The 27069-nt window shown below is 41.7% G+C and overlaps 1 protein-coding gene across 18 annotated transcripts in view; it reads right to left on the bottom strand.

The window, feature by feature from the left end:
• The window catches only part of EFCAB6 (EF-hand calcium binding domain 6), a 56056-nt gene that overhangs the window by 20047 nt on the left and 8940 nt on the right, over positions 1–27069 (bottom strand). For 3 of the 18 annotated variants that reach the window (XM_075027596.1, XM_075027607.1, XM_075027587.1), the window contains exons 4-6: positions 20953–21018; positions 8496–8606; positions 7359–7571 (exon numbers count right to left, since the gene is read on the bottom strand). In XM_075027596.1, the coding sequence (XP_074883697.1) occupies positions 7445–7571; positions 8496–8606; positions 20953–21018 (304 nt within the window). In that variant the 3' untranslated portion in view covers positions 7359–7444. Of the gene's footprint in view, positions 1–335; positions 516–7358; positions 7572–8464; positions 8607–13179; positions 13484–14676; positions 14839–20952; positions 21019–22265; positions 22383–25573; positions 25697–27069 lie in introns of those variants that run through there. The other 15 variants (XR_012650376.1, XR_012650379.1, XR_012650369.1 and 12 more) reach the window with 13 other exon arrangements.

Genomic DNA, 27069 nt, shown 5'->3' with positions numbered 1-27069 from the left:
ATTCAAATGAACAGAGGGGCCTGATCTGTAAGCACCAGTTGTTAAAATTATCCATGTGCAAGGTGGAACCTCATACAGCAGCAGTAGCTAAGGAAACTGATACATTTGCTTAAATTTTTCAAGCAACTAGAACGTTTTGTTTGAAAAAGGTGCAGTTTGATTAAGTGTGATCATGGACCCATTTCCCTCCCACGTCTGCATAGATATAGATTGCCAGATAGGCCTTTCACTGTTAATTTCCAAAATTCTTCATGCATTCCTCTAAGACACTCAACAAACCAATGCTTGAAAGCAAAAGCAGGTGCCTAATCTTTAGCTGTATTTGACTTGAGTACCAATTCTTTAGGATGAAGATTGCCTGTCTGACTTCTGCATACATAGGATGCCAGCCACAGAGCCAAAGTTCACAGACATCCTCTTCATTTAGGTGCAGTTTATCCCCATCTTTGCAACATTACCTGTGTGTTCCATCACATTCCTCTACTTGCACTCATTGCCCTCTTTACAAACGGGACCTGTGAAAACATGGTCTGTTATTCCCTACCGCTGGTCATTGGTTTGTACCTCACTTGCCTCCTTTACCAAGTTATGGCCTCTACTGAAATAACACTGGCACTGAGTCGAGTCTGCTTGAAGAAACTGAGGCACATGGGGAAATGCACAACCAAAGAGACAACCAGCCCTTCCTTCCTCTACACCTGTGGTCTTCTGAGGAAAGTCAGCAGGGAAGAGAAAGGGAGGAATTGACACCCAACTCATGTCTAGTGGTATTACTTGCAAATGGAGATAGAAGGTCAGAATCCACTACAGGGCAGAACAGCAGCCTGTATTAAGGGTGCAGGGAGACGCAGAAAATCAGAGAAAAAGCCAGCGAGGGAAGAGAAACAGAGAGAAACAGAGAAAAAGTGGAAAGGTGGCAAGGATTTCAGAGAGGGAGCAGAGACAGTCTCCAGGGCAGATCTCAAAAAGGCATGGGATCCCTGAGAGAAAGGTCATGAGAGACGCCACAACACAAGCTAACATCCAATGCCGGGGGGGGGAAGAGCAGAGTGACAAAAGGTGGGGTATGTACCATCTGCTAGAAGAGAGCTGGCCGACAGGCAAATGAGAGAGGGGAAAGAGATCGCTTGCAGATAGGAAAGAGCATAGGCATGGAAAAGGAGGGAATAATAAAAGAGGGCAAAAATAAGCAGCAGAAAAGCTGACCAAAGAAAGAAAAGATAAACTTCAGATGGACATGATAAACTGGAGACAAGAAAGAACACAAAAAGAAAGTTAGAAAAGACACAGGCATACATTTGTGAATCTTATTCCATAGGTCTCCTTAGACCATAGGTCTCCTGTCCTGCAGTACTTCACTGACAGGGCATCCCAGTTCACTGCTGCTGCTCTTCACTCTACAGTTCAGGAGTACAGTTACTTAATGGGAGACCAGCAAGACCGCAAGATCTGATATCCACCAGCATGTGCATGGCTTTTTGCAGTGTGTAGGAACTTGGCCATCAAACCCATGTGGTATATTTAAAACCACCCCTAAGGGACATAGTCCATCTGCTGACAAACATAGTCCGGATGAGCAGAAGCTGGTTGGCTGCACCTCTCGTACTGAAGAAAAGCTTTGTGCCGTTTAGGGACGGACCTGGATATGGCATGTCTGAGCTACTAAGTGATGGGTGAGCTGCTGTTCAAACTGATAGCAATAAAGACCTGTGGGTGTCATGGGTTCATCCTCAAATGTCTCAGCTTTCAGGTTTTAATAAAAACTCTTCTTGGACGGTAACACAACATTGCTCTGACCTGTCTCACTGACCTAGTCTTTCTACCTGCCTCTTTCTTCTTCACATCACCTGTCATTTTTCTCTCCTACTCCTTCTAGCCAATCTGTCTCCTGTGGGTAGAGGAGCCTCCTTGCTGTCTGGCTTTCTGCCAGATTTCTTCTGCCCTATAGAAGCTTCACAGGATTTAAATCACATCTGAAAAAAGTAGTTCTTTAAATATTCCTTTTCCTACTCCAGCTTTCGTTTCCAGTTTAACATTGTGACTATGGTATTTATTTTCCAAGCCTGCAGGCAGCCAATTAGGGAAAAAAAGAAGCCCTAAAGCTAGAAAACTAAGAAACAAAATGAAGCTGTATCGAAGCTGGCTGACCTACAGGCCCAGCAGAGAGTGCAGGAGGGAAAAGAAACCCACTGGGTATTGTGGCCGGGGGCTGTGTCTGACAGCTGGTCAGGAATGAGAAATCTATGTGTGAGAGGATGACTGGTAATCAGAAGACCAAAACACCTCCTACATGTGGTTTGGATTTGGGGAGACAACAGGGAAAAGAAGGTTATTTTTAGAGGGTGGGCGATTCAAGGGCACATGCGGTTTTGGAAGGATGGGACTAAGTTTTAACCTATAGCTGGCCTCTTGCCTTAGCTCCTTCTCAGATGCAGCACTGAAAGCTGACATTCATTCTTTGTCTTAATCTTGCCTGCCTGTTGTGACAAACTGTCTCTGAAATCTAGCACAGGTTGTAGCTACCAGTGTAACTCTATAAATGATACAGCAAACTACAAGGTCGTAGCTAACATGTATATGCTCTGCAGTACAGACTATTATACTTTGTAGATTTGAACCACGCCTAGCTCACTGGGGTCTATAGGTGACACTATAACTTCTCAATCAGCATCATCAAAAACATACAACCTTTAAAAAGCTCATCTGCAAGGCAAAATAACTGTTCTGCAGAGTTAGATGGCTCTCTGCTTTTCAGCCAAGTGACTTGGTGTCAGTATTCCCTAATGAAGCTATCAGCTGGGAGAATAGCTCACACAGTATTTTAGCACTCTAATTTCCTCTTCATACAGAATAGCAATAAATAAATTTGCCAAGGCAAATTACTTAGGATTTTCAAAAGCATTTCTTACGTAGCTGCTCCATCTGAAAAGACAAAGTTTGGAAGGAGGTTTAATCACAGTTTTCACTGACATCAGGGTATATGTTGAGCTCTTCTCAAACCCTATCCTACATAATTGGCATATATAATTTATTCTTGCATGTACTGTACAAGGAATTGAGGAATTGAACACAGCATAATCTTCCTTCCAAAACTGAAGCAGTCAGTTCCAGCTGTGCCACTCACAAGGCAACAGTGACAACAAAGCACCACTGTAAGAGGCAAGGAATCAAAAGTACCATTATTAAATGTAAACCAAGAAAACTGAACCAGTCTAAACCTTTCCTCTATGAATGTACTGTGAGGGGAAAGAGGTCAGAGGCAGGCAACCAGTGCCTTGATTCTGCCATAATATCTCCTTTCTGTCTTGTGCATGCAAACAGCCTGCTACTGCTATAGTCAGCAATTTGCAGATTGGGCAGTAGGAGCCAACCTACTGATGTATTTGCTTTCTGGAGTAGCTTCCTCCTCTTGGAGTCTGTAAGCAGTAAATGCCACTTTGAGCACATAAGCCTTTTCTAATGTTTCAAAGTTAATATTCAAAATACTATGCTTCCTTAGAAACTTTTTATTACTTCTGTCTAATATACCTGTAACAGATTCTTAATAACTTTTGTCTTTATTAATCCACTTACCGCCCTCACTAGTATGAAATGCCATGATAGAAAAAGAAGTTAGATTTTACCATTCTTGCTACACTAAACCTCTGTACAGTTTATCTATGATCATGGACAAAAGGTTCCACATTACCCTTACTGATTATATTCCCTCAGGCTCACAAACTATCTTCTGCTTCCAGTCAGTGCAATTCTTTAAGTTCTCCTCTTGTTAATACCTGTGAGACTGGGAATGAACACACTGTTCAGACACTGAACAGTGGGCTCACGCTGTACCTTTACAGTTTGTCTCAGGCCTGCCTACCTGGCTGGATAATGAGGGAGGGATGAGGGAGATCCGTGACTGTGTGAAAGGGGAAGCCATCACAAGCCAATGCACAGCCATTTTTCAACCAGACTGAGATCTTCTAGAATGCTCTTTTCCAACCAAAGTAACAACTTATTTGAAGATAAATAATACGTTTAATTTATTCTAAACTGAATTCCCAATTCAAATGTTCTTTCAGTAAATGAAACATCTTCATTGCCATTTTAATGAGGTATCTTTGATTTTCCTAAATGCCTCTTTTAACTTCCCATTTCACAGAAATTATTTAAAGAAGAACAGGTATGAAAAGAATGAAGAAGCAAGCTTTTGCCTTTCCTGAGAGAAAATGAGCAAGAAAGGTCCATGGAAGCAAGAAACACTCTGAAAATATGTCTAAACTGAGACACACAGGAGCAGCCCCAGACTCCCGGCCTGGCTGTGTACTGAGATTGCATCATACATCATCCATTCAAGGGACATAGGTCTATCAATGCTTCTCCTTCCCACACGCCCGTGCTGTCAGTGGGAAGATAAGAAAGGAACCACAACATATTCCAGATTCATCCTTGATATGGAGAAGCTGGAGCTGTGACTCCATGGCATGTTGAAACTCCTGCAAACTGTGTGATTTAGACGTGGCCTTAACTTATCCTAATGGTGGTTTCTTAATTCCTCCCCTGGCAAACTAGATGCTGAAGGTCCATTGAGAAGGAGCCCTCTCTCCATGTGTAGGCAGGCGCACTCACAAGGACAGCTTTCTGCGGCAGTGCATGGTGGCTGTCTCTGGTCAGGTCCTCTAAGCCCATTAAGTAGCAGCTGCATAAGGTAGGAAGAAGGCATTTGCACTATATCAGAGCTACAGGAGAGATAAATCAACTCAGCTACTGCAGACACATTGCATCCCTCCTGCCTTCTAAAACAGCCCCCCCTCCACTCTGGAAGGGAGGGCAGCCCAAGGAAGGCCCATGACAGAGCAAAGCAAAAGAGCAAGACAGAAGGAGCAGCAGAGAGAAATGACTACATCCTGACCATAACCCCCTCCCCGCTCCACACCGCTCCTCTGGCTTCTTTGCTGAAGGGACTGAGTGTAACCAATGGTAGTAACAAGGAGAAAAGTCTGGAGTAAAGGAGTGAAGTTGATCCTGGGAAAGGGGGGAGAAAAGTCTTTTCCCTATGTGTCTTAATGTGCCTTTTTTCTTCCTAAATTAGTAATTAAATCTATATATAAACTGGCAAAAAATTAAATTAATTTTCACCAAGTCAAGTCTGTTTTGCCCACAATGGAAGTTGGTAAGTGAACCTACGAGCTTTCTCTTTCCTATTCCTCCTACTTCCTCCCTGCATCCCACTGAGTGAGTGAGCAGCTGGGTGGGAGTTTGGCTGCTGGCTGGGGCCAACCCACCACATAGAGCAGAGAATCTGGGACAATGCCTGAAAGCAACTGTTGGTTTTATAGAAGGAAAGATGTTGGGGGGCAGGTGATGAAAGTAAAAATTCTGATATCTCAGTTCTACATTGCGTTCTCAGTTACACTCCAGTTTTGCACTGGAGTAAATGAAATTACCCCACATAGAAGTAATCTGAGAGAAGCATCCGGCCTCTGGTTCTCACCATAAAGCAAATAAAGAGCTATTACCTAAGCTATGCTATGGGGCTTACGCACTCTCTCCCACTCGACTTGAGCAACAATAGTCCCAGTGAGCATATATAATTGTTTGGATCACTTTCAAATATAGAATTATGCCACAGAAGGTATAATGATTTCTGCATAAACACTAATTATTTCTAAACAACAGGTGTAGGCATGATAATAATCTTTGAAATTGCTAGATTTAGTGAATTCTGAAGGTTGACTTGGAAATGGGACTACTTAGTTAAAAAAAAGACCGCAGAGAAAGCGTTTCATCATTGAATGATGAGGTTCTATTATTTCTACTGTGACAAAAGCCAGTCTGTAATTTTAGTCCCTAAAATCCCCTCCTCCCTTATTCTCAGTTTCTCATCTAACAGCTTTTTCTCCTGCAATTAACATGGACCATTTCTTCTTATAATATTCATCCTCCTTTTCATATATATGGTCTACCTTTGGGTCGGACAATGTTGGTATGTCTGACGGTTCCCTGGCAAAGCCCAGATGTTGCTGGTGCCCACGTGTCTGACCTAAACCTATTCTTGGTAGCATTTGATAGCATTTGATAGCAAAACAAGTACAGCAGTCATGCAAGACTTGGCCCATACAAAACTCAAGTTGTGCATTCGACCATTCAGATTCCAGAGGTTCTGAGGAGATCTCAATAGTATTTCACTGGCAAGAGATGGTAGTTCAGCTTCTAGGGTTCCATGATTTTTTGTGGGAAGATATGAGGCCGGGCATGTCCACAGGTCCCTGGCTGATCTGGGGGAAAAAGCCTTCATAACCCTGTAAGCTTTTTTTGTACTTCCTGTGGCATTTGTCTGCTATGTGTCCAGGCTCCCTTCCCAGTGCACTCCCATTTAAAGCAGGCAGCTTTAACTTGCCAATTATTGTAGATTCCTTCCTTCACTGATTAATGTAGCTGGACCAAGTGCTCTAAATGACTTTTGAAACTCAGCAGCAAAGTCCTGGATGTTGTCTGTGGTCCCCTGGTAGATGTCAGCCTTAGAGGTAGGCTTTTATTTCCCAGCATGTCCCCAACTCACCTTGGACTGCAAAGGGCCTGAAGGTGGCAGAGCTACATTAGTACAAATTTGGCTTCCCACATGTCCCTACAAAACACGGTGTTCAGTTTTGCTCCTGGTCCGTAAGAATGTCAGGTGCAAGTCTGCATGTTAACTGCTATCTTGCTGACATCCTCAGGAATATTACACAGCACAGTTTTTTTACTATTGAAATAAGGGCTCAGTGATAGCTCTCCTAAAGGGCTATGAGTAGCTGTGAATACTCCTAGGGGCACACTTCAAGACAAGGTCACAGCCAGTGCTACACCCTGGCCTAAATGTAGCTCCTTTGTGGTGAAAATGTGTCACTTTAACCATAAGCAAACACAAGAAAATAATTATTAGAAATAGAAATAAATGCAGTGTCCAAATCCATCTTAATCCATGAACTGATGCATAAAGACATGACACTGCTGAGAAGAAGCATCTTGCCTATTTTAGGGACATCAGCTTCTCTTAATTTCAGAATTTCCCTGGACATGGGAGCTGAAGCAATGTGTCTGTGAGAAAGAAAGGCAGGAAGCACGGAGGAGGGTTACTGCAGCTGAGTGCACAGCAAGAGGAAGGAAGTAGAGGCCAGTGTTGTGCACCTCTGTATATTTTATTTTTGATGCTTTTGGTTTCTCAAAGGTTGGTCAGCTTTGCTAGATGGTCTTTACGCTCTGTCTCCTCTTCACACCCTTACCACAGGACAACCAGGGAATACTCCTGGAGCTGAGACACTTCACAGAAATTCATGCACAACCAGATCCAGGATAGCTGCAACCCAGTCAGCAGGCTATAAAAGAAAGAACTGGAGAGGAGGCCTTGGCAGTAAAAGCATGTGAGGAATAGGAGCCCACCCAAATGCATTCAAGGGTCATTTGAGACAGTCCTGGAGATTGCCTAGGGAATACCATTCCAGAAGGTCATAGGCATCTCATGAATCCTGTGCCATATCCAACAGCCCTGTGTGCAAACGTGTGGACAGCTGAATTCAGCCCCAAAGCTTCCTGAAGCAGGAAGACAAAGACTGAGGAAAAGAAAGAGCAAGAGTGGAAGAGCAATTAATGGAAAAGGAAGGAAGAAGCGGTCGCATTAAGTTTGCAATATTTAGTTGGTTTGTTACCTGAAGTGCAGGAGGGTACCCCATGTGGTTTCAGTACAGCAAACTCAGACTTCTACCTACGCTTTGTGTGTGGACGCAAACTAGATATACCCTTACCTGCTAAATAACTCAAAAACATTTGCGTTCCTGTTTGAGCAGTCTAACTTTTATGTGTACATGCAGGTGTGCATGAAAGTGCTGGAATTTACTTCTCCAGATTTCATGGGTGAAACGGCTTTCTCCAGTCCCAGATTCCACAAGACTTTTGCTCACCTCAGCAATGTCACTGGCTTCTGCCTTGCTACTGGCATGACAGTTTTGGGGATTGAGCCCTAGTTTTTGGAAAATAATACAATATCTCTATCTAGCCCAATGCTTCTTTATTTTAATCAAATTCTAATTCACAGCTAGGCCTTGGAGGCTGAGTAGAGCTTCTGTTAACCAATATCACCATCTCAGAAGTACTTCAGGCTACATATAGGGCCTGTAAATGGTTCAAGTTCTCAGAGAGATACTAAGTATATTTATTACCACTTTTTGGAAATAATTAGCTTTTATTTAGAAGTCTGTCATATTTCCCAGCCTACAGAAAGCATGAAGGTATGTTACATACCTTTTAAATCTTTCTTCTAAAATATGTAATTAACATGTAAAGAGCAACTAAATTCTAAACAGTATGCATCCATAACATCAGCTAATTTTAAATGTAATCAGCATACTCCATGCAAGAAATACATCATAAAGGAGCACATTTAAGAAATAAGACTCAGTCTGGAAATGTTATGTGAGCCTTTTAGATTAAAAATAATTCTACTCACAAATGAGAAACAAAATGCATATGCTGCATACCAGGAATCAAACCTGGCCATGAACTGGGGGTATCTGACATTTCCATCTTCATCAAGGGGGATTCTGTCAAGTAGCAGCTCAAACTCTTCATCAGTAATCTCCACACCAAACCTGAAACAAACAGCAGTTAGCAGCACTCGCTTGCGGAGTTCACATTTGGGTCAACAGTACCCACAATACCCTGAGCATATGGCTGCCATTAACTCTTTGTTACTGCTTTGGTCCTCAAGATCAAGAGCACCACGTGAATATCAGAGGTTAATCAGGGTTTTGATCGCTTCAGCTTTCTCAAAGAAAGAAATTCTACCCTAGAATCCCGGCATTGGTGGGGCACAGAAATAGAAATACTAGCATATTGAACTGTGTGCAATTGTCCTCTATAAGAAGTTATTCATTACACTAAAACACTGGTATTGCTTAAACTAGTTAACTCTGAAAGGCTTTTCATTTGGACTGTTTAGCATGAAAGAAAATGTAGAGAAAAACTGTCTTTTCGGGAAACAGCTTCTTAGTGCTTTTGGAAAGCATTTCATAATGGCTTTAAAAACATTTTGCATACAAATATTTAAAAGTGGCAGTGTTTATTCATCAGCAAGAAAGTGTTTTCACCTCTTCAGAACAATCAAAACATAATCCTTGAAATACTGGCATAAACAGGAATGACTTAAGGAATAATAAAGAACAAGGCGTTCATTCATCATTTTGCAAAGCTGATAAAACTCAGCTGACTTTTGGGAGGATATATTTTCTTTTGGCAAGTCAATGAAAGGGTATACAAAACATAGTATTTATTTGTTGTTTTGGTTTCATCATCATGCTTTCCCATTTTACATAACTCAAGAAACCCTTCTGTTAGAGTGCCGTTTGTCCTTAACTTATTTTGGGGATTTCTGACTCAGAGGTTTGGAGCATGGAGAATGGCTCATTCTGTAGAGTCCTTTACCCTGCTTTATTTCTGAAGAAGTCTGCTGAGGAGGGCAGATACAGCTGCTTTTGCATTTGCCCTCAGCTGACAGTATCTTATTTTACTGGCTTTCAACTTCACTTATCTACATTCACTTTTCATTTAGACACGTGCATTTAGGGAAGCTTGAGTTCCGTCAATACACATAAAACCACACAGAAACAATGTAAACCTGCAGCATTTTTCACCTATCAGGAATATAAAACCTAACTTGGCTGGGGAGTGTCAGTAAGAACAACTTTTCAGGAATCCACAGCTGTTCTGGGGTTAAACACCATTGCACAGGTCATTTGAAGACTAGCTATTTGCATACATGATCAATGGACAAAATCTATTTGCTTACATGATCACTTAAAATCTGATTGTTGCTACCTCCTAATCCTTCTCTCCATCACTTGCATCAAAGGATGCCATCCCAGAAAGGAGTTTAGGCTGTATATAAGGCATAAGCAGGGGGGAGTTTATGCGGAGAACCAAAAAGTTAAGTAAATTGGTCAACTTCTGGCTCTGCAACTAAAACAGATAGACTGTTTAGTCATTATATTACTTCTCTTTGTGTAACCACAGTTACAAAGCAAGCCAAACAGGTTCCATGTAAAGTAACACATGAGATCCAAGGAAGAAAAAGAACAGCACTTAGTACAAGATTTATGGTTTTGTAGAGAAAGCATATGTATCTGTGGTAAAGAAAATGACTTTTCATATTCATCATCACTATCTTCAAAGAGACAGGGAACCAGCAAAGCTGCAAACTGTTTAAAAAGCAAAATGAAGCTTTTTGAACATTGTTCTGGAGTTACAGACAAAGAATTGCCATGATCTAAAAAACAGGAATAAGGAGAGGAAAATAACCTCATGGGATTGGAAGCTATGTCTTAACGTTTATTATCCATTTTGTCCTCTCTTAGAGTAAGACTAAATAATTACTGAAGAGAGGCCTTACTTCTCTGGCAACTTCCTTTGCCTCAGTACAAGAATTTTTGTAAAGCTTAGAAGGAGACAGAAGTTCACACACAGATCACTCCAGCACCTTTAGATGCAAATAAATAACCTTTCAAACCCTAATTAGGCAGACTTCTCGGCAGGGGGGGGGGTCTGGCTTATATTATTTTTCCCTCTCCATGGCAAAAGATAGGTGCTCTGATTGTGCCAATATAAGTGTTTGTATGAAAAAAACCTCATAAACTATGATTTTTTGTTGTTGACCAAGAAGATTTTTGATGCAAAAATGAGGGAGAAAAATCTTCACTTCTGGTAACCAAATGGGAAAAAAAAAACCCCAGCACAGAACTCCTTGATAGCCAAATGAGTAAGGATTTTCTTGGTACTGAACCCAATCTGATCATGACTTGTTACTGAGAATATTTCTTATTCTGTAAGTTCAGTATAGCTCTGAATAACTGCTCATTTAATTTCACTTAGGGAGGCTGATAACTCATTATGGGCTGGTAGCCTGAGCTAGATAGGCAGTTCTCTAACATGGAATGAACCATGCCACTGCAGCAATCACAGTGAGAGCTTCTGATCATACTTCTTTCATTAGAAGAATATCTCAAACTGCTCTCCATACCCAGCTACAAGAAGAGACTAATGAAAAAAACGAGTTGTCTAAGTTTAATGCTCAAGAAAGTTACTGAACTCGCAACTGCCAAGATGGACTTACTTATACCATGGAAGAATTAACTATCTCTTTCCTCTGTATAATTTCCTATTCCTAGCATTAGCCTATAACTGCGATTTGTGATACCCAATCTGGGCAGCTGATCTCTGAAACTCCAGACATATACTTGACAGTGTACAAATATATCTTATGAGAAAAATACCACTATCATTTAATGAGCTAAATAAATAATGTCATTTCTACAAGGAAGGTGGGTCAGAATCATGCTCTCTTCAACCCTTTGCTGTTCACCTTTGGTAGTACAAAACAGCCTTCAAACTGTTTTGACTGAAGCATTGGCAGTGACACATAGTTCGTCCCTGAATGTGGCTGGGGAAAAACAGTGGTCTGGAAAGAACCCAGTGATCTCCAGGTGCCACAGTCCCTCTTAGGGGATGTCAAAAGTCATTTCAGTGTTGAAGGTCCCCAAGCTTCCCAAATACATCTAGGGAGATGAGAGCCGATCCTGAAGGTCTGGTCTAAAAGTACGCCTGTACACACCTTACTTTGTAGGGTGGTGAATCCTATTGGCACAGGAGGGGAATCAATGCAAGGTTCTGGAGGGTTTCCTATCCCTGCCTTATGTTTTATCTGCAAGGTCAGAAAATACACAGACTGGTCTAAAGGAGTAAAACTGGGGGAAGGGAGGAACAAGGCTGCACCAACTTTGCATACTGACATTTTCTCCATTATTAAAATTCCAAAGACCTATTTTACATTACTGATCTCAGGATTTCTGGAAACATGCTGTGAGTACATTACATCCATCGTGCTCACTGGTGTGGAAACAGAAAAAGCATTGAATGAAGAGAGTGTATGGCCTATACCATTTGTTATCCCAAACACTGATATTATACCTTTCATTCTGAACTTCCCCTCAAGCTTTACAAACACTTCCACGGTATACAAAAGCAGTAAACAGGAGGATCAAGTGTCCAGCACGCAAATGCAGCCACCTGAAACTAAGCAATGATTTAATCAAACAGCAACAGCACACAACGGATGAATCACTGGTTTCTCCAGGGCACATTTTCAAAGGCAGGTGCAATGGGCAGGGCTTGAGAAAAAGATATCTATTAACTGGAGGGCTAAGCCTATTTAGACAGAAGCTGATGCAAAACGCAAGGGACTGGTTAACAGTGAGGTTGAGAGAAAATGCTTTGGCAAGAAGCCCAGAACCCTGGCAAAGGGAACACCTGCAAAAAGTCACGTGTGGTTTATCGTACCAATACCTACATTTGCACATGCAAACTGGGAAATTGTTATTTCCATTTTATCACATGTTTAATATCTGCAATATCCCCAAATAAAGGCAGTTCTCACCTCTCATCTTAAATCAAAGAGACAGAGAGGAAGACAAGGTACATTGGGAAATTCAGCAACTGTTTCAGTCAGTTACTGAAGTGTCTTTTAATCATCTATAAAGACACTACTCCTATGTAACAAGATAACAGTGTGTTTTTAAGAGGTCATTAGTGGAAAAGAGAAGATGCAAAAAACCATCCTGTGCGAGAAAGCAATTGGGAAGCACAGAAAGCAGAGATGAAGAACTTAATAGGGTGTCAAGACTAGCATACTACAGCAGTAGAGATGGCAAGGCAAATAAGACAGCAGACCAGGTCAGAGGGATAAGCAAGCCTAAAACTCTGATGGGCATTTGAAGCAAGAATGAGACATTTATAGTGATCTGATTGTAAGGAGAAGTAAGTGGGAGGAATTTTCAAACAGGGCATGATATAGCCAGAAAGATAAACTAAGGGGATTATTCCAGCAGTGTGACCTCAGATCTGTTCAGGGAACAAGGGCGAGGCAGAGGTACTTGCAACTGTTGAGAAACTGCAGGCAGTTGTGAGGTGCACAGCTATACAGTTCTATGTGCAAATGTGTGTGGAAATCGTGGTTTCTGCTGGCAGGCAGAGCATGAATTCACTACATGCTGCATTTGCTTATAAAAACACGGCCTGTCCTCAGCACCTCTTGTGCATTTTATAATAGATCACCAGGTATCTTGCCTGTGAAAGCAACATTAATGAATCAGAGAGTCACAAAGGCATCAGAAGCAATCTGTCTCTTCTGGCATTTTTTAAGGAATCAGCAACAACAAGTTGGGCAAGTACTTAAATATTTATGAAAAGAGAATTTAACAATGGACTTCAAGGAATCTAAAATGATGTTTTATTGGCATAAATCACAGGTTCCACTTCCCTCCAGAAAAGCTTCCTTTTTCCACCTCTCACGAACACTAGAAGTCTCTGCATGTCTTCAACTCTGGTGTTGGTGCCTATTTGCCCCCTCAATTCTCTCATCACTTTCAAGGAAGACACCACATATATCTCACCAGTCTTCACCTGGCAGGCAGGTTTCCTGAAGGAGAAACATAACATGTAAAACCTAGGCTTAGAAAGCTGAACCACTGCAATCTCTGTGTGAAACACTGCCTGGGAAAACTGACCTGCAAGATTTAGAGACAGGGGAAAGAAAAAAAATAACAGATTGTCTCCTAGTCATTCTTTCCTTATATGCTGTTGTCCCTCTGGTTTGTAATGCTTCAAATAACCCAGGTACTGCAATTCAACTCCAAGTCATCATTAGTTCATGCTATTGCCATAACATCTTTCTTGCAGGATGTTTTTCCAATTAATCCATTTTTCCCCCTTTCACAGATATTCCCCAACATGTCACATTAACCAGGCCCCTCCACTCTTGGCATTTAGATTTACATACTGGAACGCTGTTTCACAGCATGCTTAATTCAAAAGCCAGATCCTTCAGCCACTTAGGCAAACAGCAGCATAACACAACTATTTTCCCGTTTCATTACAATTTCTCTGGTAAAGCATCAGCCAGAACGATGCATACTTCAGCAGCAAAGCAGGGCTTAACCCAGTGCTCTGGGCAACATGGTGCTCCTACAGCCTCAAGTTGTTCCAGCTCTTATTTTTATCCTGCCATCTAGACCCTGCTGGTAGGCAACGAACTGCCAGGGATACTGGATCACACCATAGGCTCTTCAGAGCCTGATCTCTTCCCAATGGGAGTGAGGCACCTAAATGCCTTCTAAAATTTGACCCAAAAATCTCTTGTAGTTTTCACTATTTAAATACAATCAAAGCAAGAAAAATTCATTCCATGGGAGCAGTGTGAAAAGGAAAGGTAGCACCAGGAGTGCCTGGCTCCCTTTTGTTTCCCTAGAGAAAAAAGAGGTCTAACATTTAGGTAAGCAAACAACAGCACCAGGGTGGTAAGAGGTGGAGACAGAGTTTGGCAAGGGGGGCTTGCACAGACCACAGTGTTTTAGGCTCTGGATCACTTGCAAGCTAAGATCCCTAGTCTCACAATCACTGCAACTCTTCTACCCACACCCTCAGTAATACCTCAAGGAAAAGGTTCTGACATTGCTAATGTAAAAAACAAGCAAAGACCAAATACTTCCCTGTTATTATTCCCCATATACATTGTGAGAAAGCGCAAGCAAGTCCATACTGTGTCAAAAATGTTTGTTATTAAGAGCTAACAGTGCAGCATGTGGTATGTGTACAGTATTTTGTTGGACTGACCAGTTCGCTGTGTGTCCTTCCTTTCTGTATCTTGGATTATTCCACTCCTTAGATGCATAAACCAGATTGTTCAGCATGTCTAGATAGTTATATGACTTTTTGTCATCCTGTAGTACCTCTGCCCTTCACAAATGGATGGATTTTATAGTTACCAACCTCTACCTGCCAAAGAAGGGAGAAGGGATGCCATGTCCACAGTCACACAACACCAGGAAACAAAACCAGGCCTCATGAACTCTCACGTCATGCCTCTTAAACCACCCTGTTAGTCCAATACCTTTCTACCCTCACCAAAGGAATCTCCCAAATCTCAGTTCTGTGCATCTTCCCCTCAGGCAAAACTATTTTACTGTTACCATATGTTTTTTGTAGTACTATAAAACTCATGCTCAGAGGACGTCTAAGCAAAGTAGTGGTTAAAACACCGCAAGCTGTCACTACCTGTCTGTGCTAACTGTGCCACAGCAGCAGTCTCCCTCGCTGCTGAATAAGTAGTAGAAACAATAGGAATTGGGAGGAGATGAAAATGGAAAAGAGTAATTGTGCTTGACTATTAAAGACCTTTCCATGGTAAAACAGAGACTTACAACAGCATTGTAAGGATCTGCTGCTGCAAGCATTCCTCAGCTACTGGGGTTCTGTCTTGTACAGTGTTCCCCAAGAGGTCAGTCAGTTTACCAAATGACAACGACAGACTTACATTGCCAACACTACGTTACTTATGGGAAGCACAAGGCCTTAGTTCCAACTCCTTACCACTGCTTCAACAGCAGGTAACAAGTCAAAAACCATCACAAGAGGCCTCGTGGGGATTCTGCCAGAGCACACAATCAAGAATTATCAGAGTTATCTTCCTCTGGGTGCTAAACTCAGAGAGGATGTCATAAGCAGGGACACCATGCAGGACCATTGCCGTGTCCCCCATATAGACTCTCAGGGCTGCTTTACACTGTGCTCAGGTCTAGCTTTCGTGCCACTGGGGCCTGAGAACATCTGTTATCCAAGAGTTGCTCAGCAGCCTCCCATCACCTATGCGAGATCTATGAAGGAGGATGATGTAAACCCCATCTCTTCATCTGGACTGTTGACATTACATGCAATGGAGGGTGTGAATTGCTTTGCCTGATCCTAGGAGCACTGCCACACCTATAAACCATGGGTGAAAAATGCAGGCTGGGTAACAGGCTATCAAATAGAATAAAGGATTATTTCTTGCTGAAAAGGACTTCTTTCAGGAACAGCTTCCTGATTCAAGAACCGCAGTGTTTGGTACCTGGAGGGTACAAGAGGTGTTATTTCCCAACCCTGAAGAACAGCTGGAGGTATTACAGTAGTTTTCTGAAGTTAGATGCAGACACAGAAAAAGGAAGCCATTCAGATAGTACAGTAGCAAAAGAGAGTATTACAAAACAGAAAGAAATAGTGATATAAAAAAAGAAGAAGAGCTTTTCATCCACACAGGATGTTTCCTCTGAAAAAGAACTTTAAAAATGTCACAACTAACAGTTTTGCTACAGTAAACCAGAAATTTTACATTATATGGACTAAAGATTTTGCTACTCTGTTCATTTCTGTCTGGGCAATTCCACCAAGCACCTCTCAGCAAGAAGCAGTGTACCAGCTGCAGCTTTGCCAGCACCGCCTGCTCTCGTCACAGCTGGGTTCTGCACACTGCAGCTGCTCCCTCGTGCCCCCAGGGATGCTAAATATTATAGCATCTCCTGCTGGAGCACAAGAGATACCCCATGTCTGATACCCTGGAAAAATACATGTTCAACTCCAGTCCAGATGTGATTGGAAGTCCACCAGTTAGATCACCCTACTCTAAAATCTGTCCTTGCACACAGATGAGTTAGATAAGAAGGCTAAGTGCAAACCAAGTAGGGTACAAGCAGTGTACGTGCAACGTGGTCAGCCTCAAGAGAGCTATATCCTTGTGTAATAGACTAGGAAAGCTGATGCCTTTTTCCTCTGGTGGCAGATGTAGATCCTTTCCAAACTGAGTGTGGGCAAAACTTGGCAAAAAATTCTTACATTTCATTAAAAGCCAAAGGATCCAAGTCATGATCCAACAGGCTTAAGCAGTGTCGTTTGTAACAAAGCTTAGCCAGTGGCAAATACTACAAGTAAGTAGCTTCTGAAAATGTGATAAAAAAATTGCACATCACATCATATACCATTTGAAAATAACTTCTGCATAAGTTAACATGTTGAACAGTGCCCTCTCTGTAACAGCTTTTCAAAAAGTATTTGTTTCACTGAACTTACACTTTCCATTTTGTCAACCACATTCCTTTCATAAAATGAATTAATTTTAAATATTTTTAAGTGAATTTAAAAATTTTTGGAATACAGTATAAAAACCTATTCCATAAAAGGAGAAATTAATCAATTTCAAACACTGTAGTGTTCAAGTTCATATAAACTTGAAAATGCTGACATTTTTGTGAAACAGTTTATTTTGTTTTGAGCAGTTGTGTTGAGTATCATATGCCCTGACAAAGTCAATGTTAACTTGTCATTACACTTTTTGAATGAGTCAACTAATTTAAAAATTAGCTTTCTATCAACTAAAAAGACAAAAGGTCAAAATTTTGAGCATGTCCCTATAAGTTTTCTAGATGTGTTAGAAGAGAAGTGTAATGCTACAAAAACCATGACAAAGCACCCAGTTTGGTACATCTTTTACCTTCAACTCTCATTAGCTCACAGGCTCAGTGATGTGGACCTGATCTTAGCGTGGTCATTTCCATTTGCCAATGCATAATGCTCCATGTGAGAGTGGAGGGATGTTACACCCATTTTGCCCAGATGCACCTGGACTCAGTAAAGGTGCAAAACTTCCTCATCTTAATATTCTGATGACTATAACAACTCCAGCTGTTTCTTAGCACCATTACACAAGTTTCATTCAGTTGAATTTATTAGGATTACACTAAGATGAAATTGGTGTGAAAGAGCGAAAATTAGAGCTGTTAATTCTTCTAAATGCTAACTGGATCTTCCACCTGCAGCAAAGTGTCAGTCCAAACTATTTAAAGCCAGATTCCAAGGTCACAACTTGGGCCAGTCTCCTCTTTGCAATTCACTGCAAGGACTGATTGAGTACTTCAGAACTTGGCACAGCAAACGCAGCACGTGTACAAGAGGCAGATTTCTCCAACAAATTCACCAACGCTGACTTGTGGTTTAATTGTGGTTAAACACAGCTTTTCTTTATTATCTTACTATGTCAAGCTCTGTGGAATTCAATTAAGATATCTATTGAACTGGAGAAAATTTAAAACTGCATGCCAGTGCTGTCAAAGGGTCATAACATAATTACAGTTCTCTCCAGCACTCCACCCGCTCCTCACGCCAGCAAAACTCTCGATAAGCTCAGTGAGAGATTTGCCAGGCTGAGAGCAAATTAGTGTTGAAGTCTGTTTAGTGCTCCCTTTACCCAAAGGGCGCCCTGCCATCTAGTGGCAAGGAGATTCCAAAAATACCACCAGTTTTTCAGAACAGGAACTTCATATGGAAACCTTCCCACATTGTTGTACATGTTTCAGGTTTAACTAAAAAAAAAAGTTGCAAAACATTGTACACTGTATATCACATTCTAAAGACCTATGTAGAGAGCCTCTAAGAAAAAACACACAAAGTAAAAAATTAATCTCCTCTATCTATATTGCATTGAAATACATAATATATGAGCAACTTTTGTATCTAGTTCTGTAGCATATATTAAATATCGAGTTCCTTTTTCTAGTTAACTGTTAATGAGAGATTCAAGCATCATAGCTTCAGAGAACTAAACCATTGGATACTTTTTTCTGTATACAGTTTTCTCTAGCTAATTGCTCTAAAGCTGAAGTAAGAGTTACAGACCACATAGTGATAGTAGTCATTTAGAAGGAAAATGTAGAAGTGAAGGTGGGGGAGATTAGTTAGAGGTATATAAGAATGACAAGAGTATAACAACCAACTAACTATATCACAAACTGGCACGTCTGTTCCAGAAAGGTCACTTCTGTCATTTTCCCCAGCCCCAGCCAGACATTCCCAGCCCCTGGCCTAGGTAACAGCTTCAGCTCACTATTGAGGATGTGCTGAAAACTCAGTTTTTGCAAGGCTGCGTGATTGCTAGTGCTGATGTGAGAGGAGATGGGGAGGGAACATGTGATGAAGGGAGAGGGAGCTGAGAGCTGTCATTGAGTCATCAGGATCCTTACGCCAACTATGAAACTGTACCCTCAATTTCTGATCTACTATGCATTAGCGTTAACCAGCTCTGTTGTACTGGGTCTGGCTGGAATTGAGTTAACTTCATAGCAGCCCATATGCTGCTGGGTTTTGGATTTGTGACTACAACACTGTTGATAACACACCAGTCTTTTCGTTATTGCTGAACAGTGCTTGCACAGCTTTCTCTTTTTCTCACGCTGCCCCTCTCCAGTAAGTAGGCTGGGGAGGGTCGGTGCAAGAAGATGGGAGGGGACAGAGCCAGGACAGCCGACCTGAACTGGCCAAAGGGTTATTCCATACCATGTAATATCATGCTCAGCTATAAAAATTGGGGGTGGGGTTGTCTTCCAAGGTAGCCGTTGTAGCTGTTGCTCAGAGACCGTCCAGGCATCAGTCTGCTTGTGGGAGGTGGTGAGTGATTGCCTTTGCATCACTTTGTATTTTTCCCTTCACTTATTAAACATCTTTATCTCAACCCAAGAGTTTTCTCACTTTTGCTCTTCCTATTCTCTCCCCTGTCCCACCTGGGGGAGAGTGAGTGAGTGGCTCTGTGGGTACTTTGCTGTTGGCCAGGGCCAACCCATCACATGCATTCAATTAGCTTTTCATAGCAGATACCACAGATAGTCATTTCAGAGCTGATGGTCCAACTCTAGTCTTATGTTCCGTTGCTAATGAAACAATGTACTGAAATGGCACCTCCAAGACAAGGAGGTCTTTAAATATACACAAAGGAAAAGTGAGGTACAAAGAGGCAGTGAAGAATTATAGCTACTGGTGACAACCAAGACAGCTGTTATTTCCTTGTGGAAAGGTGACTGTAGGAGGTGCAGCAGAGCCCGCTGCTTCCAACCTGGAATAAGCAATGCAAAAAAGGAATCTATTCTCAGAAGCGAACACAGAAGAAAGTTCTCTGTGAACACCAGTTTCTAAGCTGTTTGACAGGACAGTTTCACATCCCCCACAATCTTGGAAAGACTCTGGTTCTATCTGTGGGAGCAGGAAGCGGCACCTCCTCCAATCATCACCTGTTACTTTCCAGCTCAGAGTGACTCCCCTCTGTCTAGGACAACACCCAGAAATGCCCAGTAGTGAAATGGGTGAAATGGCTAAAGAATCCTGGGCACTCAGTGCAAGCCATCCAAAGGTATGCCATGGCCAGAAAAAACAGAAGCTGGGTGCAGCTGGGCTTCCATCTGAAAGGCTTAAGAGGGCCCTTATGTAAAGGTATCTGTTGCTGTGAAAACACTGACAGCAGTAAAAAACCCGTATTGGAAATAAATCTGACTTTCAGGAAAGTGCTTAAGAGGAAGAAAATTTGAGCTGAAGCAATATTAAGTTGGTGACTAATAACCAACATGAAGCTGATGCCTCCATGCATTCAGACAGACGGCAATCAAAGTACTATCAGGAGCTGTCAAACTCATTCCTGAAGATTGTTGAGGTCTCCCTGTTAGAGATGGATGACAGGAAAGGTGTACCCAGGGAAACAACTCCTGAAGCTTCAGAGGTGTCTCTGCCTTGCTTACTTGGTAGTAGGGGTGAACTGCTCTCTGTAACTATTCAGAATGAAGTGCAAATAAAACCAAGTAATCATGCAATATTCCTCTTAAAGATATAGGATATTTAGTGACCTGTACAATCATTTGAAGCTACAGATACCACACTGCCCTGGACAAAGGACAAGAATCTCGAACGTGACTGACCGGGACATGCAAGAATAATCATTCTAAGAATAATGAAAAGCTTGTCAGATTTTTAGTCTTCAGAACATCAGTATGTTAGGCACACTGAGGCTGGGGAGGTGGCAGGATTGTCCAGCTGTGGCTTGAAAATGAAAAATCAACTAGAAAATCCATTATTTCCCTGCCCCTTAAATAATCTTGTTACTTCACATAGTTTCCCTTATACAGAAACAGAACATGTGTGCCCTGAATGCACTTAGCTGCAGGCACTGTGAAAGAGGGTGTTTAAGGAAACATTCCTAAGAAGTTAAAATTCTATCTCCCCACAGCTAGATGGTTCTGGATAAAAAAAAATCATTCTTACCTGCACTCAGTTGCTGCCTGAAACTCCCACTGATTAATCACCTTTCTCTTAAATTTGTCAGTTTTTCTGCGAAAAATGATAAAAAAGACAAAACAATACTAAGAAAACACAATTTCATACACATTGAAAACAAACAAGCCCTAGGTTAGTGAAAGGATTGATGTATTTTAACCAGAGATTCCATCACTTGGAGAAAGGGTCCAATTCCATTTCAAGTATGTTGCCTACCCTATATGGTAAGTGGAAAATTGTCTCCCTTCCCCCTCCCAGTATACAGCTCCAGCCCACACTGTACAGGAATGGCATAAGACTTAATGGAGTTTACAAAAATAGTGCCTTATATAAACAACATATCAGAAACCTCAAACAACCAACTGAGCACAGTAGTGAATCATTTAGGACACTTTGCTGGCATGTTTCAAACTAAACATTTACTTCTGAACTGGTTCTCTGTGGTCAGAACTTCTCCAGGATAAAGGCTACTGCACTGAGAAATACCCCAGTCTCCAGCTGAGAAGCATTAGCAAAAAATACATAGCATGACATCCACACTCAAACTTTTGCTAACACTGCCAAACTGCAACTGCAGGGCAGACACAACATTCTGCAAAGATGAGAGCAAGCATCATTCTGGGGTCCAGTGGCTAGCGTTTCTGGTGACCGAGGGGCAAAAGTAGGCAGTGAATGGAGCCTGCCAGACACCCACCAGCTGACAGTTAGCCAGATGCCAAGGTTTCTAAGCTACCAGGGATTCTCTTCCACAAGGGATATTTCCACCTGGCTCCTTAAACCATTAATCTGTCAGCTTCATATTGCATGAGGAGTGCAAAGGTGATAAGGACCAAGGATTTCTCCACTGACCACTGCTTGTGGTTTGTCTGCCTCTGTAGAAATGCAAATATCCCTTCCTGAAATGAACTTGGTGATGCTGTCACTTTGCATACAACAGAGCCCATGAATTCTCATCAACTCTCCTTTCACACTGTAGGACAGGTGCAGGCAGGAAACTGGTGTGCAATTCACCTGTCCCAATGCAGATGTTCACAGAGTCCTTATCTACATGTCAACTAGCAAACTATAATGGAGAGATACAGACATTGCTAACACATGATTTTTTGACACATCTCAGAAGGTGCCCATGTGGTGGCATCAAATTGTAGGATCCTGTCCAAAGACTATTATTGTTGGGAAGAGATCCCTCTCTTCCATCACAGGTAATTTTTCTGTGTTCCAAATTTCACAGACTTCAGCAGTTTACACTCACAAAGGGCTTGCAAATTAAACAAAATAAATGTGACTGGACAGCTGCATACTAGAACATGGCCAAGAGTGAAATGAAATGAGACTGAACCAGGTTTGCCAACTTAGCTTCAACTGCAGTCACACCAGATGCTGGGCTGATTCTCCCATCTCCCATTTCTCTGTGAAATCTATGAAAGAAAAGACACAATCTGATTTTACCCATTCCCACTTTTTTCAACCCATATCGTCAAATTCTGAGACTACAAGTAAAACCGATCTGTTTTTTATCTTCCATTAGAATTTCTTCTGCTGCAAATACTGATGTGGTGGAATCAAATACTAGCCAGCTAAAAACCTGGGCTATGTAGAGAGCAATATGATCATGTCTAGTCAACCAGGTCCTCCTGCCACCCAGGCTGAGGTGTGAATATTGCTTGTGCAAATCAGCATCCCAGCCAGGCAATGGTATAGTCTCTCTCCTCTCTCTTCTGCTATTGGAAGCCTGGGAAAGGAAGCCAAATGATCCCAAAACTGAAGAGCAAATCAAGTGGAAAGGAAGGTTAATAGGCACTTTTACTGGTTCTTCGTCTTCCCCCAAACGGACCCAGAGTTATGGCCTGATATTATTTACCAAACAAGCACAAAAGTCCTCACCTTTAAAGCTCAGCTTGAGGTTGCAGGCCTGAATGTTAGAAAAGGGTTTCTCCAACAGAAATAAAAATATTCACTCCTGAAGGCAGAAGGAGCCAATGAACAGTCTCACAGCTCCACTGTTACAGCCACTTCCCAAAGTGAAATCACACTTCTAAAAGTCATTAACTCACATATTTTGATAGAAGGTTTGATTTATTTTACCATTAATGAACTGCCTGCATGAACAAGTCACCGCAAACCTCTGCACACTGTACAACAATTTGGTGAGTTGCTGACAGGATTCATGAATAAAGTTGCTTTTATTTATCACTGTACAACATTGGTTGAGTCACAGGGATATTGATCAGTTCTGCCTTTATTTAGATTTTTTTAGATTTTTTTTTTTTTTGTACTAGTCAGAAAGTGAGAAGTTTCTTTTCTTTGAAAGGAAGCCATCACTTGTGTTCTCTAAGGCATGTTGATAGCTAAATCAAAACTCCACACAGTCGGGGCAGTATGTCAGAGGCAAAGAAATTGAAGGCAAGGATTTTAAAATCAGTATCAAAAAGTAAAAGATGAGTATCACATTTAAAGACACAAACATTAAGACGAGAATCAAGGCTTAACATTTTAACATGTTTTGCAAAGAGAAGCAGTGGTTTTCCTGAATCATATACCACAAGCCCATTTACTTCAGTAGCACCATGAAATCAGCCCAGATGCAGCTGTTATGTTCCAGAACAGAGCCCTAAACACAGCTCTTACAGCTGCCAGGGATATCTGCAGATGTGCAAGAGTTCAGGGCTACGCATGCTCCAAGTCTAGCAGTGGTGTACTGCATTAGGGTTAGGAAATGCCCCCTCCATGGCACTTCCCTCTAGTTCTGATGGAAATATCGTATTACTTCTGTTTCGCTTCCACACTGGCTCACAGATTAGCTGTGGAAAAAAAGTCCTAGACACCTCTGTGCATCCTGTACTTAAAGAAGAGTAATTTTGGATGGCTACACAACTTGAGATAAAGTCCTTGTAAGTAAGGAATTTAAAAGTCCTAAATAATAATAAGAAAAACTACAAAGTTACAAAAATCTGAATTACTGATGGAAATTATTTCCTCTGCATCTCCCCTGCACACTGAAACACAAACAAGCATGCCAGAAAGTATGATTTCTGGGTCACAATACGCTTTGCACAGCCACGAGGACCTTACCAGTGCTAAAACCTGATAGGACTATATTCTGTTGCTACGAACTGAACTGCTAGTGAGGACATGAGGGCACATTTCAACTGGCTGAAGCACTGTATGAAATGAGAGGATGAAATAATTAATGTATTCACATACTGCTGCTTTCCTAGTTACAATTTGTTAACGTTTTGCTGGATTTTATCACGGACTTTCACGTTTTTCCCGAATCCCAACAGCAGAGGGCAGCACTACAGCCTGGTTCAGGCTGACGCCAGCCTCTGGAAAAAGACCCCGTACCGATTTTTCTGCTGTTTATCAGGAAGGTTATTCCAGGATACTTCTCTTGCACAGGGCACAGGCCCAGCAGTGAGAGGCCCTGTCTGCTTAGGAGGTATCTCCGGCTTCCCGAGTCACCCCAGCTATGGAAGGCCATGGATCCTGGCTCTGCCCCAGGCTGACCTATTCAGGGGAAAATTAATCCTGCTTCAGAAGGCCAATGCTAAAATAAACCCACGTTTGCTGGGGAGCGGAGAGGTGGCAGGGAAAAGGAGCCTATGTAAATGCATGCTTCTCCTCCCCTGCTATAACCAACCTCCTCTCACCTCCATTACTGGCTGCTCAAAGCTGAGAACAACCTCCCCTGTGAGCAGTGCCCAGTAGGAGAAAGTGCACAGCTTTAGGGTAGTTCTCCCAAAAGCTGTGCCAGCGGGATCTCTTCTTCTCTGGAAGTGAGGGTGTTTTACAAGTGGAGGAAAAAGGGGAAGAGAAGAAAGGCAGAGTGGTCTGCTTAAGGGTTTTTTTATCTTGTTTTGCAGAGGTGAGGAGCAGAACAAGAGATAAAAGTGTATAATAATAAGCTGCTGGGACCAGGACACTGCTGTCTCACAACTTTTCATTCTTCTAGCTCTGGATTATTACCCATGAAGGAGAAAGCCTGCAACTTCAAAAATGCCTCACAAAAATGAAGCATGACATTGACGGAAATGCATGGAAGCCGCAGAGACTGTTTTCAACTACGTAAGGATCTATCTATTGTATTTGAACTGTTACTTCTGACCTGAGTCACTGGTCTAGTTCCATACACAGAAAATGGGTGCCAGCCTACAACACCGCAACACCTGAAAGGAAAGGCAAATAATACACAAGCAGCAGACTCATACAGCTCGTGGGTGACTCCTCTGTCACTATGATCCTGGAAGTAACTTAGAAGGTCCAGATAATTTATCCCAGTCTGACTATTTCAAGACTGTTTCATGTCTTTAGGATTGTTCCCATGATTTCCATTTTTCCCACTATATATACTCAGAACATCCCCTCTCTTTTTTCCCCATTATAGCTGTGTAGAAGATAGAGAATAGCTCAGTTTCTTCTGTTACTCCATCTTACTATAAATGAGAAGAAATTAAATGGAGTGAAAGGACAGTTCTTTCTACAGTGTTGACCTGCAAGACACTTTTACAGCATATATTCATTCATACCTACCTATAATACAACTGTACATACTATATATATTAATTTCAAGTAATATAGAAACATTTAAGAATGTATATTAATACAGTACCTTCCCTTCTTTCTTATGACCTATAAGAAAGTATTCAAAGGTCTCTTTTCCCATGGGATCAGAAACAGGCAGTCATTTTCTAGGAATCTGTTCTTATCTGCATTCTCCTCAGCGATGCAGACACTAAAGGCATGAAAATGACTGACAGTCATTTATACAGGACTAACATTCTAAAATAACAGACATTCCAGTTTATTACACAAAATTTTTGATTAAGTTAGCAAAAGTTAGAGAAAAAGACCAGATCACTGCAAACAAAAAGGTTCAGCAATACCACCCACAGACAGAATGAAGACCACACCCACTAAATATTAGACTAAGTAAGCTAAATATGAGACTATGAGGCTAAGTATCATAGACTAACAAACCAGAACTGATCCATCAGAAACTATGCCCAACCAACAAGCAAAGCAGACAGAGGATGTTCCAGTTACTAAAACTTTTTAAGATCCTTAGCCTAACGTAATTTAAGATAGAGGCCAGAGTGGAGAGAAAGGAACAAATCTCTGTCACACGGGTCTCATGACAAACAATGCTGAGAATAATGAAAGAAAGGTGCCCATTAGGACACACTCACCCTTGTCTTCTTTAGCTCTGTCCCAGACATCACTGGGTGTTCCTCTGTCATCTGCACCCTCAAGTACTTTCTTCCCAGCCTCCACCCCTTTAGCCCCCTCTCTGTTTTGTCTAGTTTCTTTTTCTACTGGCTTTCTTCCTTTTTTTTTCCCCCTCTGGATTTTGTTCATAAGGCAGAAGGAATAAACTCTGACATCTAAAGACTGTCTCAACCACTCTTCTCTCCCCTCAGAGGTATGGTTATCATCTTCAACACTGGCCTCCCAGTTGCTAAGGTTTTGGCTGTTCTGCTGATCTTTCTTTCCTTCGCGCATCCATGCTGGACTTGAGGATTTTTTTCTGAAATGAATACATTTCCTTGCTTATGCTTTCATGATTTGGATAGCTTCTGATGGAAAAAATGCTGTTCGTGGCAAAGTCGTGATTAGCTCTGCTCCAGGTAGATTTAGAGGAAAATGGTTCATGTGGAATACCCACTGGCATAACAAAGGATCCCAGCTGGGAAAAAAATGAAAGTTGCTACTAGCGTGCCTATAATTTAAAAGGAATCTAGGCCCTTTATTTCACTGTCCCATTTCACCAACCTCAGCTGATCAGTTAAATCAGAATACCATATTTCCTGGAGCAATGGCCCCGCTCCTTCGTCTCTAACATGACTTGAAATTAGGCTGCAGACATTATACACATCTAGTCTTAACAACTACCTATCTATTGCTTCAACGTGGGGATATCATGTATACAGGGATAGGGTAAGTATATGAGCAAATATGGAAAAGTGTTACATGCTCAGGCATATCTGATAAGACTAATCTTTCTATTAACAAAGCCCCTTAGCAGACAGGTGGCTTATCTGGGAAAAAAAAAATAAGATTTTTGCTAGCATAATCAAAGCACCTCAAATGAAGTAAGCTGTATCATAA

The sequence above is a fragment of the Buteo buteo genome, chromosome 1 (genome assembly GCF_964188355.1).
Source record: "Buteo buteo chromosome 1, bButBut1.hap1.1, whole genome shotgun sequence".
Classification (NCBI taxonomy): Eukaryota; Metazoa; Chordata; class Aves; order Accipitriformes; family Accipitridae; genus Buteo; species Buteo buteo.
The sequence above is the reverse complement of the archived record's forward strand: the minus strand, read 5'-3'. Positions and strand labels throughout refer to the sequence as shown.